The sequence below is a fragment of the Argiope bruennichi genome, chromosome X2 (genome assembly GCF_947563725.1).
Source record: "Argiope bruennichi chromosome X2, qqArgBrue1.1, whole genome shotgun sequence".
In the NCBI taxonomy this organism is placed as follows: domain Eukaryota; kingdom Metazoa; phylum Arthropoda; class Arachnida; order Araneae; family Araneidae; genus Argiope; species Argiope bruennichi.
The window spans coordinates 135,434,826-135,452,630 of NC_079163.1; the positions used below are offsets into that span (position 1 = coordinate 135,434,826).

Here is a 17,805-nt window from a genome sequence, read left to right on the forward strand (position 1 = left end):
ATTTCTTGGACACGAGCAGACTTGGAAAGGAGTGTTTTGAAAAGAATTTTAATATTTTTATCCCTTCGTTGTTATGGAATCGGCAGTTTTACTTCGAATGTGTTATAATTCAATAAACAAAACAAAAAGTAAGAATTAAATCAGGATGCAAGAGAATGTTTCGGAAGAAAAATAAGATGGGCTGAATGAAAATAAAATTAGGAAATCATGTTTCAACTAGATATCATTACATACATATATATATATATATATATATATTAGCATAAAAATTTAAGTCTCTTGTAAAGCTTAGAATAGAAATTTCCATGGATTAAAATAAAAATAATCCCGAAATCGGTATGAGCGCCATTATTTATAATTTTATGCATTTATGAAAAGAATTTTGTGTTCTTATGAATAACAATATATTAATATAGTGATTTCTAAATTATTATCACCAATGTTAAAAGAAATTTGATCTGAAATACAAAATTTTATATATTTATTCCATTTAAAAAGCAAAATTGCATTGCATTTCATTACATGGTAAGCTTTATAAGAACACAAATTTTGTGTTTTGCTTCCATAAATTGTAATCAATAATTCATTCTCTTTGTTCTCCATTGTAGAAAAATACTAAAACTTGAGAGGATTTGTTGGTGAGTAGAAAACACTTCCTCAGTGTAGCTTCATACATTCATAAAAGCAAGCAGGCTTGCAAATGAATAAGTAATCAAAACTTTCTTTCTTAAAAAAAAAAAAAAAGAGATGAAGGTGATGGGATCTTCTTTTAATAACATTATTCCGATCGAAAGACTACGAAACGTATTGTTTGATAGATACACCCCCCACACACACACACATAGAATCTAATTTTTTTTTAAATCAAAAAAATAAATGGGAACGTTGATTTGCATCTTTTAAGTATTGTTCTGTTTCATCAATCTCGTAGTTAAATTTGTATCTCTCTTCCTTGGCGTTGATTTAATTTTAGTTTGTTCACAAAAGTGTTTGGAAATAACATCGCATCTTAATTGCCTTCATAAACTTTCAAATTGCCAAAAAGGCATTTATATCCAGATAAGAACTATGTGATTGTTTTGAAATTGCTTATTTAAAGGGGTCTTTTAATATTAAGCTTTAAAGTTTTGAAAATCTGGGAATGCAGTGATATTTGCAATTGCCATTATCATCTATTCAAAATCTTTTATCATTGAATAATAAATTGCTCAAGTTGCAAAAAATATGCCTTATAAATTTTTAATGCATATTTATTTGAAAATGCAAATAACAAAATCAAAACATAGGACCTTAGCTTTATTATAATTACTGAAAGGAATAAACGTAAAACTAAACACAGATATTTGCTATTTAGGAGCAGACGATTGTTTCGTAGTGAAAAGGATTTTAACCGAACACGTATTCTGTCTAAAATTGTTTGCTTACTGCCGTCGAGCTCGCACCTGTTGTGCACTTCTTGTATTTGCTTTTATGTCGATCGCTCTGTATGAAATTTATCACATTCAGGGTTGGTGTTCAAGAGTAGAGGGTTGAGGATCATGTCTAGCAGGGTGGAGATCGGAAAGAAGGCTCGAGATATAGAGCCTTGGGAACTAAGGCAAATGCTGCAGGTAAATGAATCAATTAATTACTATACTTTCTGGACTGAGGAATATTTCATGAGTGTTTTCCAATTGATTAAAAATTTTCAAATTTATTCTTTAAAAATATATCTTTTCTGTTTGAGGTGGAATGACTCGAATTAAAAGTTTTATCTGAAAATTTCCGTTTCGGAAATACGGAAGCTATCGGTGGAGAGTAATTTTAGGCAATAGTCATTTTTCAGATTCTTTACAAATCTTGTTAGTAGTTTTGGTGCTTTCAACAAACTGGATGGCATGCAAGTAGCATAAGTTCAATTTTGTTTACATAATATTCCCTTATAATGATCAATAAATATGTAAAATAATATCCCGCACTATAAATTCCTTTTAAATATCATTAAATATTTCAACAATGCGCTAGTTTCTCAAGGCCTTTTTATATTAATAAAAAATACACTGAATTATTCCTGATGTTTTTCTGAAATCTTTGTTTCTATGCTCTTTTTATGGTTCGAAACTTTCAATGTACCGAGATGTTTCATATTCTTTTGAAAAAACTAATTAATTCCGGCCAGCGGTCTTATTTGCAGAATATGCATACATTAGTGATTCTAAAACTTTTTAAAATTCTTTTGCAACTTCTTTTTACTTGCATTTGCTCCATGAATGCGAATGGCATCGAGTCAAACTGGAGAGTATTTACGTGGTTGGCTTCTCATTGGTATAAAAGAGATAAATCCAGATTTGTTGTTTGCGTTTATTTTTTTAATTCTCATCTACTGAATGTCAATAAATGGGTGCCATTACTGTTCGCTTCCACTGTCTCCTGTTCCATTATAATGCATTGAAGGAATGCTGTCTCTTCTAGTTCGGATCTTAGTTTAGTTATATTAACGTCCCGTTGTAAAGCAACACTAGGGTTACTTTGGGTCGGACCTCGTCATTTTGAACCGCGGTCAGATGACGAGGAGATAGATAGAGAGAGATATTCTGTCAATTTCATTTATTGAATGAAAAATTGATTTTTTTTTTCATTTGAATATTCTTAATATATACATTGCTTTATTAGGATCCGAGTAGTGATATTTTGGATGATGTCGACGCCAAGCTCCAGAAAGGCCATAATAGAATAATCGTGGAACTTGAATTAAAACATAAAAAACCTCAAAACGATTTTATAAATAAGCCATCGTTACCCAAGTAAGCATTTTTATTATTTTTAGTTTTTTTTTTTATGGCTCTTAAAACAGAAAATTATTTTTATATTTATTCAACACAATTTTGTCTCCAAGAAAATCAAAACTTTTTATACATCTGAATTTTGAAAAATTTTTCAAAACACATGTAAGAAATAAGTTAATTCTTAAAAAAGCGGAGATGTATTTTAAAATGTAATTAGAAATTGGAGCATTTTTTGCTACATTATTTCGTTATAATGTAATATTATGTATGTTTTAGTGACTTATAATATCAATGGAGCGTTTAGATACTTTCTTTTTGATTTTATATCTTGTAATATGCCGGATTTTTATAGTTCATTAATAGTGAAGAAAAATGCCTCTAAAATGCAAAGAACGAAATAGACAATGTTAATCTAGAAATCTCCCATTAATAAATAAATTTTACATTTATCATATTTTGTTTGCATTTTTATTTCTATTTATATCGCTTTTCCTTGTGAATTTTTATGTCCTTCGTGCTTTTCCTCTCAATATCTTTTTAGTATACAAAGTGTCTCAAAAACGTTTTAGTATTATAGTTCCGTGTCTTCAGCGAACTCCACTCTATCAAGGGTCAGGCGAAAGCAATAACAGTCCTTATCATTGCAAGCCAAACTTCACGCTGTAATTTTCTGACTCGATAGATTTAATGTGGGTATATTTATAATGATGCACCTAATTGATGCAATTTAGTGAATTTTAAGGAATATTTACTATTATTTTTAGTTTAAGGATGCAAGAAATGTAGAGATATTTTCTGGCAAAACTTTAAAGAAATTATTGATAACGACAACTAACAACTATGAATGTCTATAATTGTATTCTATTTCTATCTTTTCATGAAATATTTTATCTCTGATTAATTTCAGCTTAAGGTAAATCTTTAAAATCTGATCAAACTTAAATTTTAAAACTTTAATAGACATTTAATATATAATTAAATGCCTTGCTGCCAGATTCATAATGTAAATAGTATTAAAAGTCAATTTTTCTTAACATTTTCTGCATTAAATTTTTTAGTAAAAACAATACATGATTTCAATTAGCATATTTTTGGCAAAATAAATGAGTTACAGGATGACAACAAAATTATTTAAAAATTCAATACATATTAATTCTACAGCATCAAATCTTTCAATCACAGATAAGGTTTTTTCCTATGTCTCAAAACAGTAATTATATCTCTTATTAATATACTATATGTGAAATACACTATTGTTCTCTTTTGCCTTATTTGACGAGGATTATAATACTGTAAAGGGAATCGGTATCATTTCAAAACCAACTAAGTACCTCAAACATTCAAATCCGTCATACAAACAGAATACTGCAATATTTTTAAAGCTGTTGCATGTTTGGTAAAATCCAATGAATATAATGTAGCTTGATTTTAAAATATATTTTAATATTTACCACATATTTACATTTTCTTTTAGAGGCATTTACAGGTCATAACATGCAGTTAAAGTCGTAAAAATGCGGATATAAAGTATACAAAAGGTTAAAAGAATAAATATAAGTTGTATTACACAAATGTGATTTAAAAACATAAAAAGTTCTAAAATTCCAACGATAAGTGATTCTCTGAGAGGCGAAATTAATTAATTAAAAGTAAGAAACCAAGCAGTGAACTAGTACCGCTATATGAAGGTCTTAATTAGGAAACAAAACGATAAATTAGTAGCGCCATCTGTAGGCAATGTCTCTTCATAGAAATGCCGAGCAAAAAGCATTAAATCGAAAATTAATTCTTCAAGAAATTTCATTAGTGAGACATAAAGCACGATATGGTTTCATGAAAGAAATTAGCCATTTCTATAGAACTGGAATGAGTCGTGAACTCTATTTTAAACAGCTAATATCAAAAATTGATTAAATAAGTTTAAAAATCTGGTTCTGTTGATGACTTTCCAACAAGTGGCAGGTTAAAAGAAGTAATACATTTCTGTATCTCGTTTATTATTTTTTAGCGCATTTCTGCAAAATGAATTCGTATTGCACCAAGGGAAACATGTCAGGCATCTAGGACAGAAACGTTTCAAGGAGACCTGAATTGTATGCCTATACAGAACAAACTTTTCAGACTTTTCAAACATTGTTCCTGAGACAAGAATTTGAAATTGAGATTCTCGGTGGAATAAGTGACGACAATAATCACTTAAATTGGATTTGTTCTTATAAATCATCCTTTCATGGCGTCGGAAGGGGTAAAAATGCAAGTCGAGTGTGAGAATTAGAGAATCCATAGGTAGTTCCATAGATAAAAGTATATAGCGCTAAGAAATTTATTGCGTAACGAAAGATATGTGGCAGAGTTTCACTTTTACACTAGCAATAAAAATTATGTTGCAATTAACTGACAATCAGCCTATAAAATTATTAATAATTTACAAAAAATAGTTGTTTGTTTAAATATATTTTTTTGCTGAATGAATTTTCATAACCAGGGAACGACGCCATATTCAGCCTGTAGTTTTCCATCCACATTTATTCATCTAAAATATTTTTCAGATATTCTGAAGCTCTGAGGGAATTACGAAGAAAAGAATTTGTTTTAAGAAATTCAACTTTAACGTAAGTCATAAGATTATTACTTTAATTTAAATATATTTTTCTCCATTCAGATAACCATGAAAATGATGTTTTATTTTAGATGCCATGCCATTAAATATTTTTGCTAAAGTATCATTAATTCTGATAACTTTTAAGTTTAATAAATACTATTGTTTCAAAATATTTAAAATTACGAGGAAAACCAAAGAATAGTTCCTTGACTACAACCACTTAATATATATAATTTCAAATGAAAGCTCACGATTCCTAGATTTGTTTATAAGTCACCAGCCATCTTGTCTTAGTTGAATATTGAACTCGATGTGATTAACCATGGTTCAAATCTTTTTGATGGTGGCTTGATTCAATGTTTCATTTTAAATGTTGTTTATTACTAATTTATGTTTCTAAAGAATAATAGATCTTTCTTTACATTTCTGAATAATTATTCTCAAATATTCTTCGAATACATAGAAGAATTTTGAAATGCCCTACAAGTTGTGGACAGTTTTTCTATTCTTGTATGTTACGATATGCTCCAGAATAATAAGTTTTATTTTATCTTTAAATTGTATTCTGTATTCCTTTGCAATTTTTTTCCCATTTTTTACTGAATTCGAGGTCATTTCGAAGCTAATTAACTGCGATAATTGAAAATATTTGCGATGTTTTTTATTTAACGTGAGTGTCAATAGAGATTTTAAAAAAATTGTGAATATCGCTCAGTTATCCTAACTTCATAACAGAGTAAAGAAGACTGAGTCAGGTTTCAAAACATGGACTTTTTTCTTTTACGAAATTCCTGCAAAATCATAATATATATTTTATGGATGCATGCAGTTTCGTTGTGTTTATATTATTTTCTTAATTCTCATTTATAGTACACGATAAAACATATGCTATTTTACAAATACGAAAATGTCTGCAGAAATAGTTTCAAAAACGAATTTTTATTCAATTTAAATTTGATTTATTTCATGTTCAGAAGGACTGACGATTGTTATTCCATTTTAACATGCATTTGATATGCTGGAAATTAGAAAATTTTTATACCTGCGTACTTTCGATAAAAAAGCAATATTCTAATATTTCAAAACTTAATTTATTATTTTATCAATCAATTTAACTAAATTTGACTAGAATTTAAATGTGTGTTAAAATTCGGAGTATGTGGCTTGATAAATTTAATTTTGCGTTGTAAATAATTTCAGAAAAATAATTACCGTATTACACGATAATTTTAATTATAAATTAAAGATTAATTGAAAGAGTAGAAAAATTAAAATTAAAGTTATTCTGAGTTTAAGCATATTAATAAAAGTAGCTTCAATGAATAGTTTCATTAGATTTATTTTGAATTCGGCGATATCTAAAATGGCAAATTTTTAGAGAATCTTAGTGTCGTTTAATTTTTAATAAAAATGTCTATATATGCACTTGCGCATACGAAGAAATAAAATTGCAAGCATGTTGATACCACCTGAAATTTAAACATGGTTTTTTCAAAGTATGCAATTTTAAATAATTTTGATTTCGAATAAAATGTATCAAGAAATTCTTAAGAATCTCTAACTGATTTTATGCTTAAATGTCAAAAATTAAAAATATTAAGCATTTAAAAAAAGTTTTTATTATTATTATTATTGATTTTCCGTTTCTATTCAGAAATCTTTGGAGAAGTCCTAACGTACGCTCTTTATACAACTTAATTCTTGCTTTTTTTGTATTCCTGTACCTGCACATCGCTATCTTCTATTACTTTAATGTCGAACGGTAAGTACCAGATTTTTTTTTTCTTTCTTAGATTCCGTTTGCATTCAGTTTCTAGAAGTTACTATGCTGTAATCTTCATTTGAAAAAAATGTATATATAAACATACAATTCTTTTATTTTATTCGCCTACCATAGACTTGTTTATTAACCACAATACGTAAGCATACCATTACTTAACCCTTCTTTGCATGATGATAGAAATTTCCATCATAACATCTAGTGAACAAAAAATGTACTGAAAACAGGTGTACTGTAAATTTATTGACTTTTTTCACAACTATTGTGTAATAAGGAACGTAGCTGTCAAAGAAATTAAATGTCACAATCATTATAGGAGGTTTGAATTTGTCATTTCGCTGCTTGTTGTGGTTGGAAGAAACTTTCTATTTCTTGAATATTTTTTATAACACATCTGATTTCTTTTTCTTTTCTTTTCTTTTTTCCTAATAAATACGATAATGAGTGGAGGAATTTAGAAGAGAGGGACATTGAAGATTTCCTTTAATCTAGAGCAGGAATTATCCTGATTTATTTCACAAAAAAAAACATACAAAGGAGGGTTGAAAATCAGTAAACAATGTGATCTGAATCATGCCGCAGAATATAGAAATGCGCCAGTTGATCATTTATGATATGCACAAATTTAAACTGGATCACTGATCAATTTATAATAAAGGTTTTTACTTTTAAATATCATATAAAGCCTAATGATGATAATCCGCATGTAAAAATTTTAATATTGTTATAAACCTAATTCAATTTTGAAAGGTATTCACTGATTAACAATTTAAAGAAAACTATACAGCATGATATCCATATTTTCCTCCCTTTTGTTCAGGGCAAATTATCATTTGCATTATTTTATTCGTTCATTGACAATATTTTTTCTATTATTAATTGGACGATAAATTCTTATAAATTGAATTTTAATCGTTTTTTTTTCTTCTTTTTTATTACTCTGCTTCCATTTATTTAAAATATTTGGAATAATCCCTTTTTTATTTTTACTGATTTGATGAAAATTTCTATTCGCTCATATTTCTTCACTCTTTATGACATATACTTTATTTTATGTCTTCATATATGTGATGGATTTTTACACTTTTGTGACGCAAATTTTTATGTGAATTTTATTATGATATTTGGATAATCTAAACATTTTAACTGTACAGAGTTGACGAAATAAATTCACTGAACGCAGGTTTTATTGTTGATTATTTATATTTAAGCACAATAATATACATAATTAACTTTTTATAAAACATATTACATTAATACAATGTCATATGTTCTATATCATTTTTTTTATTTCTTTCTCGAATTATTTTCTAAAATCACATAACCACATTTTTTTATGTTCTCTTTGGATAAACATTTGAAATTTTTAATTGAAATAGTGTGTTCATGTTTTGTCTTCTTCTCAGTCTAGCTTTTGAGGAATACTATTTATTATAACTGCATTATAACTATTTTCTGTGCTATTCCACTTCAAGAAGATATTTGTGTTCCAGTCAGGTGCAGTTTTTATAATTATAATTAAATTTAATCTTATTTTAAAAATATGTTAGTAAATTGTTTATAGTTAAACATATTTCCACCTTTAAAATTACATATTTTGCTCCTTTTTATTCATTTGATCATGGTTCAAAATTGAGAAATCTGTTCCAAATAATATCTTGTAGTAGCATTATGCGAACAAAGCTAAATTGAACTATGTTTTAATTTTTCATTTGTTTTTTTATATAAACCTTTACTCCCATTGAGGCTTTTAGGTCGACCCAACTACCTTAATACAAAAATATATTTTAAAAATAGTTGATACTTAAAAATTATTTACGCAACATGATCGAATATATCCCTTAGTTTTTTAAGTCCATAATCCAATTCAAATAAAGTTTTTTTTAATTTAAATAATGATTTTATGAATAATTGTTGCATTCTATTCGTTATTTTATTTTATTGTGATTTAAATTTTAGGTTAACAAGAGATTTAGCATTGGTTTCATGGTCATTTGGTCAGTTTCACATTGTTACTGCCGTATGGATTGGCATCAACTTATCGATTGTTTTCTTTTTACATCCTGTCTTTCGATTCTGGGCTTCTTTTAGAGCATTTGCGAAGAAGAAGGGTAAGTATTAAGTATTTTTGGGTATCTTAAATAAATATGCCATTGAAATAATGAATAGTCCAGAAAAATATGGGATAAAGTAGAAATGAAATGATTTGTGTTGTCTCAAGTGAAAGATATGATGATAGTAAGATAATATTCATATGATTCAAGTGATACTATTCATCCTCTTTATAAAAAGTTAATTTGTATTTTCGTTATTATTTTATATTTTTAAGCTTTCTAAAAAGAAATATTTTCCAAAATGTTCAAAAACATTTTGAAATAAACATATTTAATTTTGAAGTCAGTGTTGCTTTGCTAGATCTTTGATCATTTTTCAAAGCATGTTACATTTAAAAGGAAAAAATCAGCATATTTTATGACTTTCAAATTCAAAGTTTAGTGTTAAGTTGCAAATGGAAAAACTGATTGTTATATAGTTCCTTAGAAAATATATAATTTAATTATTTTGTGATTAAGATCTTATATTTAAAATTTCTATAACGAAAGAGAACGTTGTGCACAAAAGACAAAGGCTTCATATGATGATAGAATTTTTCATATGCTTGTGAAACTGGTAGAATCGAGAGCTGAATGTGTTTTCTGCTCGGAACATTTAGACATAATTTTTATGAAATATGAAATTTAAATTTCCAGATACTTTGGTGTCATATTTTTAATATTAAAACGCACTAATTTCTTTGAACTGTGATTTACATTTTATATTTTGCTTTTGGAAGTAATTTTTAACTAATCAAATAAGACTTTAGAGAACCTTAAGATATTTATTTTTAGTTATGAGATTCAGGTCTTTAAAATGATCTCAAATACCATAACTAAAACTTATTCCTTCCAGTTAGTCTCGCTTTGTGTATAAAGAAATGCAAAAGACCATGTTAGCACTACAAAATTCAGACTCAGACTTCAAGTACATCTTTCCAAAAATGATCATTTGAATAAATCATTTTTAGGACTTGATTCAGCAAATATACTTATGCTACTTCATTCATCTTTACAGGATTTGTATGCCAAGATGCGCTGTATTTCTCTCTAAAGCTTTCCCTATTCTATTTGAATTTTTTTTAATTCCCTAAAATTCTAATTGGATTTTTTTTAATCCTTTAAATTCTACTTGGATTTTTTAGTATATTTTTTTTTGTTGTTGTTGTTATGTGTGAACTTTCCATGACAAAAATAAATTTTTCTTTGAAATTATAAAAATAAATAAATAAACTCTGGAAAAACTAACTAAATTACATTCCAATATTTCCTTCATACCGAATCGTCGTTTATGGCCAAGAGTTCAGTTTAAAGATTGATTGTTGTTGTTTTTCTGTAGTTTATTTGGCGCAAGAGTCATATTTGGCTTAAAGATTGAAAAGGTTGCTGGATAGAGATTCGATTGAACGCTGGTCTGTTGTATGGCAAATCCATTGAGCATCCTCCTGCTAGAGTTGGACGGAGGTTTGAAGAGGATATGGTGGTTCACTTTTCACCTGCATTTTTTAATCGCGTTCTAAATTGAAAGTTGAATCCTAAAAGAGCTCCAATATAGTTTCAAAACGGGTCGTTATTTTGAAAAAAGCTGAAAATCTCAGTTATTGGTTATGTACTCATGCAATTTGATAACGCTTTTATTGAAATTATTTAAAAGTTGAATGCAAAAACATAACAGTGCAGATTTTTTTTAATATTTTGTTTTTAATGAATGAATAGAATAAACAGTTTTTTGCTACCCTACCGGTTTTAATTCCTGGTGGAATTAAACCGATAGGGTAGCATAGTAATCTTAGGGAATTTCTCATTTTTAAATCTGTATTTAACCATAAATTTATTCTAGCTTTCAATTAAATGCTACGTTTTATTTTTTACTTCTATTGCTATTGCTTCAAAAAAGAAAAGAGCATCTCATATTCTTAAGAGAATTTAATTGATTTTTGTTTTTTAAATTAATATTTTTATTAATTTTAAATAAGCGTATACAGAATTAAAGAACGTAAATTCTGTATTTAATGCATGATACGTCGTTAAAGGATTCAGTTAAAATAGCAATTCATTTAAAAGATTTAAAAAAGAACGCCTGAATGTGACTTTAAATTTCTCAGTTGTCATGTGAATGGAAATGACCATATCCTCCCTCCTAAAAAATGTGTCATCTAATTCAGAGTATAACCTCTTGAATTATGAATTTCTTTTAAGACCAAAAATGAATAAGCTTTGAGGATGTCGTAATTAGGGTTACGTGCAGTTGTGGTTGACTCCAATTATTGCAACATGTTAGAAAAATAATTTTATTTACTTTTAAACTTAAGAAATGAAACAAATAATTTTGATTCACTACAAGCTTCACCGAGGCGAGTGAGCGAACATTCCGAAGAAAACGGAGAGAATAGCTTTTTAGAAGCATCGTGCGTGTCAATACCCGGATGATGTGCAGCGCGCCATTACGTCACACACAGCCTCGACGGAGACTGTAGTTTACAGATTCATATGGAAAGATGATAGGCATTCGCTACAAGATCCTTGGAGGAATAATGTCTGAAATGCGTGCCCCATAACACTAGATTTGAGACTGAATAGCCATTGGATATTTTACGTATCACCAATGTAGCGCATATCTAACTTTCTTAAACTCATTATTTGATATAAAGGAAATAACTCGCAATTTCTTCGCAAAGAAGATATCAAGTTTACACCAGTACTATAATTTACTCATCCTTTATTCAATCCTGAAAGGTGTTTTATAATTCTGCTTTTCAGTACCAAAGGAATGAAATTTAAAAAAGACGATTTTCCAGTTACAACAATTTTATATACAAAATCTGATTTTACATCAAGTCATAACTAGGTAAATTTATTAAGAATACACTTTTTATAATTTATTCTGGTTAATATGAATATAAATCCTCAAACAACGAATTAAAGTTTTTCCATTTTTATTTTTCATTTTTCTGGAAAATTGGTATAAAGTGGCTTACGTTTAAATTAAAGAATTAATTTTAAATTAAATTAAAGAACGTTTCTGAATTAAAGAATTTATGATCGCTCAATATTTAGAGCTCTGTATGTATAACGATGGATACTTTAATCTCTTTATAGATTTTGTGATTCAATATTTTGCACTTTATTCACTTCGTATGAAACAAAAACAATGGATAAACATGAGTAGATATGAAATTAATGGATATTTTAATCTCTTTATAGGCCTTTATGATTTGATGTTTTTCATTTTATTCGTTTTGTATGAAGCGGCTTTGCTGATAATTCCACCAAAAATAATCATAGACTGCAATATACCACCCGCATCATCTTGCGCGTTAGTAATGGAACAGGTCGGTATTGTATTCTTTTTTATAAACCAAGTATACATAAATAAGAGTTAATAGAGTATACAAGTTAAAAGTTAAATAAGAATTTAATGTTGTCTTTATTTCTCTTACATTTACGTTATGTTATAATTAATACTTCTCTCATTCGGTGAAACATCAGAAATCTATTAATTAATAAATTGCAAAACCATTTAGGGATGATATTCTAAATATATAAAAGATCTGGTTTATCTTTATGTTCGTTTTAATCGTCGCTTTGCAATCTTGGATCGTTTTATATTGTATATCGAGATGAAATATGGGTCACAGATGGATTATCCCAAATGGAATTTTTTTTAAAGCTATTTTAAAATTCGAATTAATTTTTATTAACTTGATTCTAAATGATAAATTAGAATTAATAGTTGGGAAATTTTAGGAATCATCATAATTTTGTTTGCAATTGGAGAGCTATAATTTTTGTATCATTCTAGAGTTCAGTACCTTTCTAATTATCGTAACTTGAAGTTTGTAACTGAAAATTGATCTGTGCAACTTTTCTAATTTTAGTGTGTTTTCTATTTATTTATTTTACTGAATAAAATTTTTTTTCCAAGTTGACCTACGGGACTTAATTATTAATTAAACACCAGGCTTATGCATTAGCATTTCGCGCAATATTTGAGTTCCACGTGTTGCCATTCAATAAAAATAACAATTGAGAGTAAATGAATTATTATTGCATACGAGTTCTTTTCATATTTTTATGTGGTTTTAAAGAATTCTTTTTTCGCTTCTGTATTATTTAGCTCAGTGGTATCTTGATATGATACTTGATAGTAATTGAATTATGCCTTCGGAGGCCTTATTTATTTTTATTTCGCTGATAGTGTACATAATAGGCAATATAATGTGGTAACTAAACTACAAGTGTTCAATATTCAATTGTAAGGGTCATTAATTATTACATGGAACCAGTTTAAATATCAAGATCAGAAAAAAAAACATTTATGTATATAGTTTGTAGATTATAAATTTCTTTTTCAAGTTAATTATTTATGGTTATAAGAAAGTAGTTTTTTTTACAAATCTGAAATCCAGTAAAAATCGCTTATCTAGTAAAATGGTTAAAAGTTTAACAGATAATGGATTCAGGTACCATATATCTGCTATAGTTATAAATAAATTTGTTGAAATTAAACAGAGGAATAAAACGTTAGGTTTAGTAGATAGTTGAACTTAAGATTGAAACAACAATAGTGAGATTGAATCAAGTAATAGTACTGAATTATTGCTTTCTAAAGGAGCTCAGAACTGAAATTTATGGAAATTCCAAGCAAAAGTAATTTTACAGAGCGAAGAATTATTTTAGAATATTTAAAAAAACTGCTCCAGCAATAAATGACGATTTAGAGGAAGACATAAAACAGCTAACTGAATGCAAGAAAAGTTATTTAAATTCATAAGATATCACAGCTAGCTGGAATGAAAATGGACCTGTAATATTGCTAAAGTAATATGTTTTTTGTATCAGCACAAATCCAAAGTGAGTATGTGTATGTTACAAAAAGATTTTTAATGCTACTTGCGATGGAAAACAAATGCCGGAATGTATTTCCAGTTTAAAAGAAATTAGAACTTAAAACTAAAGCAATCTACGGGACATATACGTGACCATATGCTCATCACTGAAGTTTTCGATGATTTGCTTCCAGATTATCAGTATTTCCTTAGTGTCTGTGAATATGTACCTCCTGATAAACAAGGTATTAATGACTTTATTAATAGATTATCAATTGATAGATAAAAAAAGATTGAAAATGCACAGACTCAATAAGGAAATGCTTTCATAAGTAAGAAGTTATAGAAAAAGAAGCAATATGAGCAAAATGAATGCAAGCTGTAATATCTATCAAAAAGTGCTTTTCAAAGACTTTGATTTAAAGTTATGTTTTATATGTAGGAAGCAAATTATAGAGCCAAAACTTTTGACAAAGGCCAATTCTCGCCTACAACCAAAGAATAATTTAACCAAAAGAAAAAATATAAGATTTCATCAGTATTGTTTAGCTGTTGAAAAATGAAAGTAAAAGAAGTTGGCATTTCATTTTTATTGGTCTAAATTCTGTGGTTAGTCAGCACATGATATATGACAAAGCATTGATTTATAAAGGAATGCTAAGTCTTATAAAAATAAAGATTGTATTGGAAATACAATAGATGCTTTTGGCAGAGATAATTTTCAAAACAGAGCATTTGATGAAAGGGATTGTATTCCAGTGAGTTGAAAAATGTTTTATATTTTCTTAATTTAAAACGAATTCTCATTTTCGTTAGCTCAATAAAAGAGAAAGTCTGTGCAATTGAATTAGATAAAAAATTTGCAGAATCATGAACGACGAAAAAAAAATTCTTGGAAATAGAGTGGAAAAGTTATGCAAATTAATCCAAAACAAGTCTTTTTGGAACATATAGTGATAGATTATTCGTAGTCATCACAGTTTTTTAATACAAGCTAATAATATCATCTGCCTTTTTATAATGCATTTATTCATTCAAAAATGTTTTAGAAATCTAAGGAAAACGAACTTTATTTTCCTTATGCTCTCTAAATTTTTAATTCTCGTAATGTTTATTGACGTCCAATTAAAAATGGTTTATATCCCTTGATGTATAGTAAGAAATATTCAACATTTTGGAACTATCTGATGAAGATAAGCCAATAATGACGACGTAAAATATAGAGCAACATAGACTACAGCGTTGATAGCAGATATTGATTGATAAGACAGATCTATTTCTTATTATAACATACTGATGCCTGGATAAAAAGCATTTTGTCAAGTAAAAATATAGTTAAGACAATTATGATTTTCAAATTATTTGATCTTTCATAGTTTTGAAATATCTTTTTTATATTTTATCTGCAAATTTCATTTTCATCGTTTCATTCATTGTCATTGATATTAAATTGGAAAGGAAAAATATTAGCATTTTTTGTATCAATTTTTACTTATATATATTTTATTTCGCTTTATATCTATATTAACATATGTTTTGTATTTCTTCCATTTCAGTCTAGACTTTTTATGAAGAGTTATGCATTTGTTCGAGAAAACATTACCAGAGTTTTAAAGTATAAGCTCCATGAAGGTATTGTGAAATCTCAATTGATTCGTATTTTTCGTGATTCAATCCTGCTAAAGCCATAAAATTATACAATGCCGTTAAAAATTAAGAAAATTTTCGTTTCTGGTGTTTATCGTTAGAATGACAATTTTAATAAAGTTAGATTGCATATACGATATAAGAAAATAGCTATACGACTGTAATTCATGTATAAATTATCGTGTGCAACCATCATTAACATCAAAAGATTTAAAAGAAAATCAGAATAAAGTACAGACTGGCAAAAAATGTGGCCCTCTCCTAATCCACAGGTCTCGCATTATTAATTCAAATTTCAGTTTTTATAACATAAGGTTTGGTTAGATTTAGTTTGAATAAGTTATATTGACGCTTTCTTTTAATGCATCACGAGGTCCTCTTGTGTACACAGCCGGCCACCCCGCCAACCACTGTACGAAGGAGTATTGACAGGAGCATCACGAGGGTTATTTGGGATGCAGAATACTTAAAAGATTTGGTACTTACCTGCTCCAAATGTCACCATAGTATTCGGAGGATGTTCGGTCCTCGATGTCAGATTCAACGTAACCAAGTCCACTTGCATCTGGAATTCTTTGCCACGAATCCAGATCTTAAACCTTTCCCCAAGCCAGCGCAGTCTAATCCAAGATTGATAATCCAGTTTCTAATATGTCAGTTGCTGCCGGAAATATGCTTGAAATGCTCAGGATCTCTAGCAGAATCAATTCATTCAAAGCAATATAAATCTTCTGATATTGTTGATGCTTGCCTTTAAGAGTACCTATCATAAAGAATTGAATCACCAATGTCTATTTTGATTTCACTTTTTAATCAGTCATTTCTACTTTATGTATGTGTAACACTAGCTACACATTTCTACCTGCGTTTTTCGATAAAAATCTGCTTAGAACACCAATAGCTGATATTTAATGTCAAATCTTGATAAAATATTTCACTTACTACAGGTTACAAGGATGACGATGATTCATTCAGTTGCTTTCCCAGTGCGCAAATCTTAATTGCGTTCGAATATTGCACTATTTAGTATTTCAGTAGCAAAAATGTGTCCCACTGAAAATTTTAATACTACAAATAAGATGATTATAGGAATTCCCAAGACTTTTAATCCTATTGTGATATCTCGGCTTTGAGAAGAAAAGATTATAAATATGAGACTCGATTTTTCTGAATATTCACTGTGTGTGTTGGCTAGCTTTATGTAAAACTCGCCGTCGATATTCAAGACATTCTCGAATTAAAGTGTGGAGTGTGGCTCTGATGTTTTCCTAATCATCTAATTACGATTCAAAACAATGAGATCCTTTCTCAGTGTAGTCATTGCACATAATGTTCTTTTGATAGAATCTGCAAAAGCACTTATTTTAAACACCTACAGAAAATAAATTCAACTTAATCAAACTAAACGTTAAAGTTTCTTTAGTGTAAATCCGCTCTTATCATGCGCAGTATGAATATGACAGTTAATTTTTTTTTTTACTTATTTAAAATATTGATAGCGATTTATTAAAAAGCCTTCCATTAATAAACAATAAATAAATCTAGAATCGAACAATGGTATTGTGATAATACTTTAAGCATCTTTACTTTATGCAATTACTTCGTTAATTAAAATTGGTATTACTGAAAAATCAACTTTTCGAAATTAAGAGTATTGTAAAAGTGGTTTTTTGGCTATAGCATGCGCCAAAGCTGCCTAGGAAAAAAAAACAAATTTATTAATCAATTTTTATTTAAAAATAGAATTAAAAGTTTGATAAACCTCTTTCTGAGTACTACCGAAAAACATACTAGATCTGATTTTTGAGGGTCAAATAATTTGCCTTATCATGAGTTTTGAATAATTTTTAAATTTGCATGCTGCACCAAATAATATACAGAGAATATGCAACCAACAATCACTATCAAGTTAAAAGTAATTAAATCTTTAGTACTGCGTATGAATCGTAACAAGCAATTATGCCTAATGTTAGAAAAGCTTTCCAGTTTTTTTTAATTTTATCATTTTTTAATGTTTTATATACGTTAAGAAGTTAAAATAATCATGCCTAAAAGTAATTATTAAAGAAATTTCGCAATTTTCGTAGCT

At 28.2% G+C, this 17,805-nt stretch overlaps 1 protein-coding gene across 1 annotated transcript; it reads left to right on the forward strand.

Annotated features, from left to right (window-relative positions):
• Positions 1-1,505: 1,505 nt before the first annotated feature.
• On the forward strand, positions 1,506-10,294 carry LOC129959910 (uncharacterized). Its single transcript, XM_056072809.1, has 6 exons — positions 1,506-1,610; positions 2,653-2,783; positions 5,315-5,377; positions 7,022-7,129; positions 9,107-9,258; positions 10,212-10,294. Exons 1-6 carry the CDS (start codon positions 1,539-1,541, stop codon positions 10,292-10,294), a joined length of 609 nt encoding a protein of 202 aa, XP_055928784.1. The 5' UTR covers positions 1,506-1,538.
• The last annotated feature ends 7,511 nt before the right edge of the window (positions 10,295-17,805 follow it).

Excerpts from the sequence above, each read along its gene's own strand:
- LOC129959910 (XM_056072809.1), top strand. The coding sequence starts at position 1,539 with ATGTCTAGCAGGGTGGAGATCGGAAAGAAGGCTCGAGATATAGAGCCT. Across the intron at positions 5,378-7,021 it reads TTAAGAAATTCAACTTTAAC|AAATCTTTGGAGAAGTCCTA; the intron begins GTAAGTCATAAG and ends GTTTCTATTCAG. Across the intron at positions 7,130-9,106 it reads TATTACTTTAATGTCGAACG|GTTAACAAGAGATTTAGCAT; the intron begins GTAAGTACCAGA and ends TTTAAATTTTAG.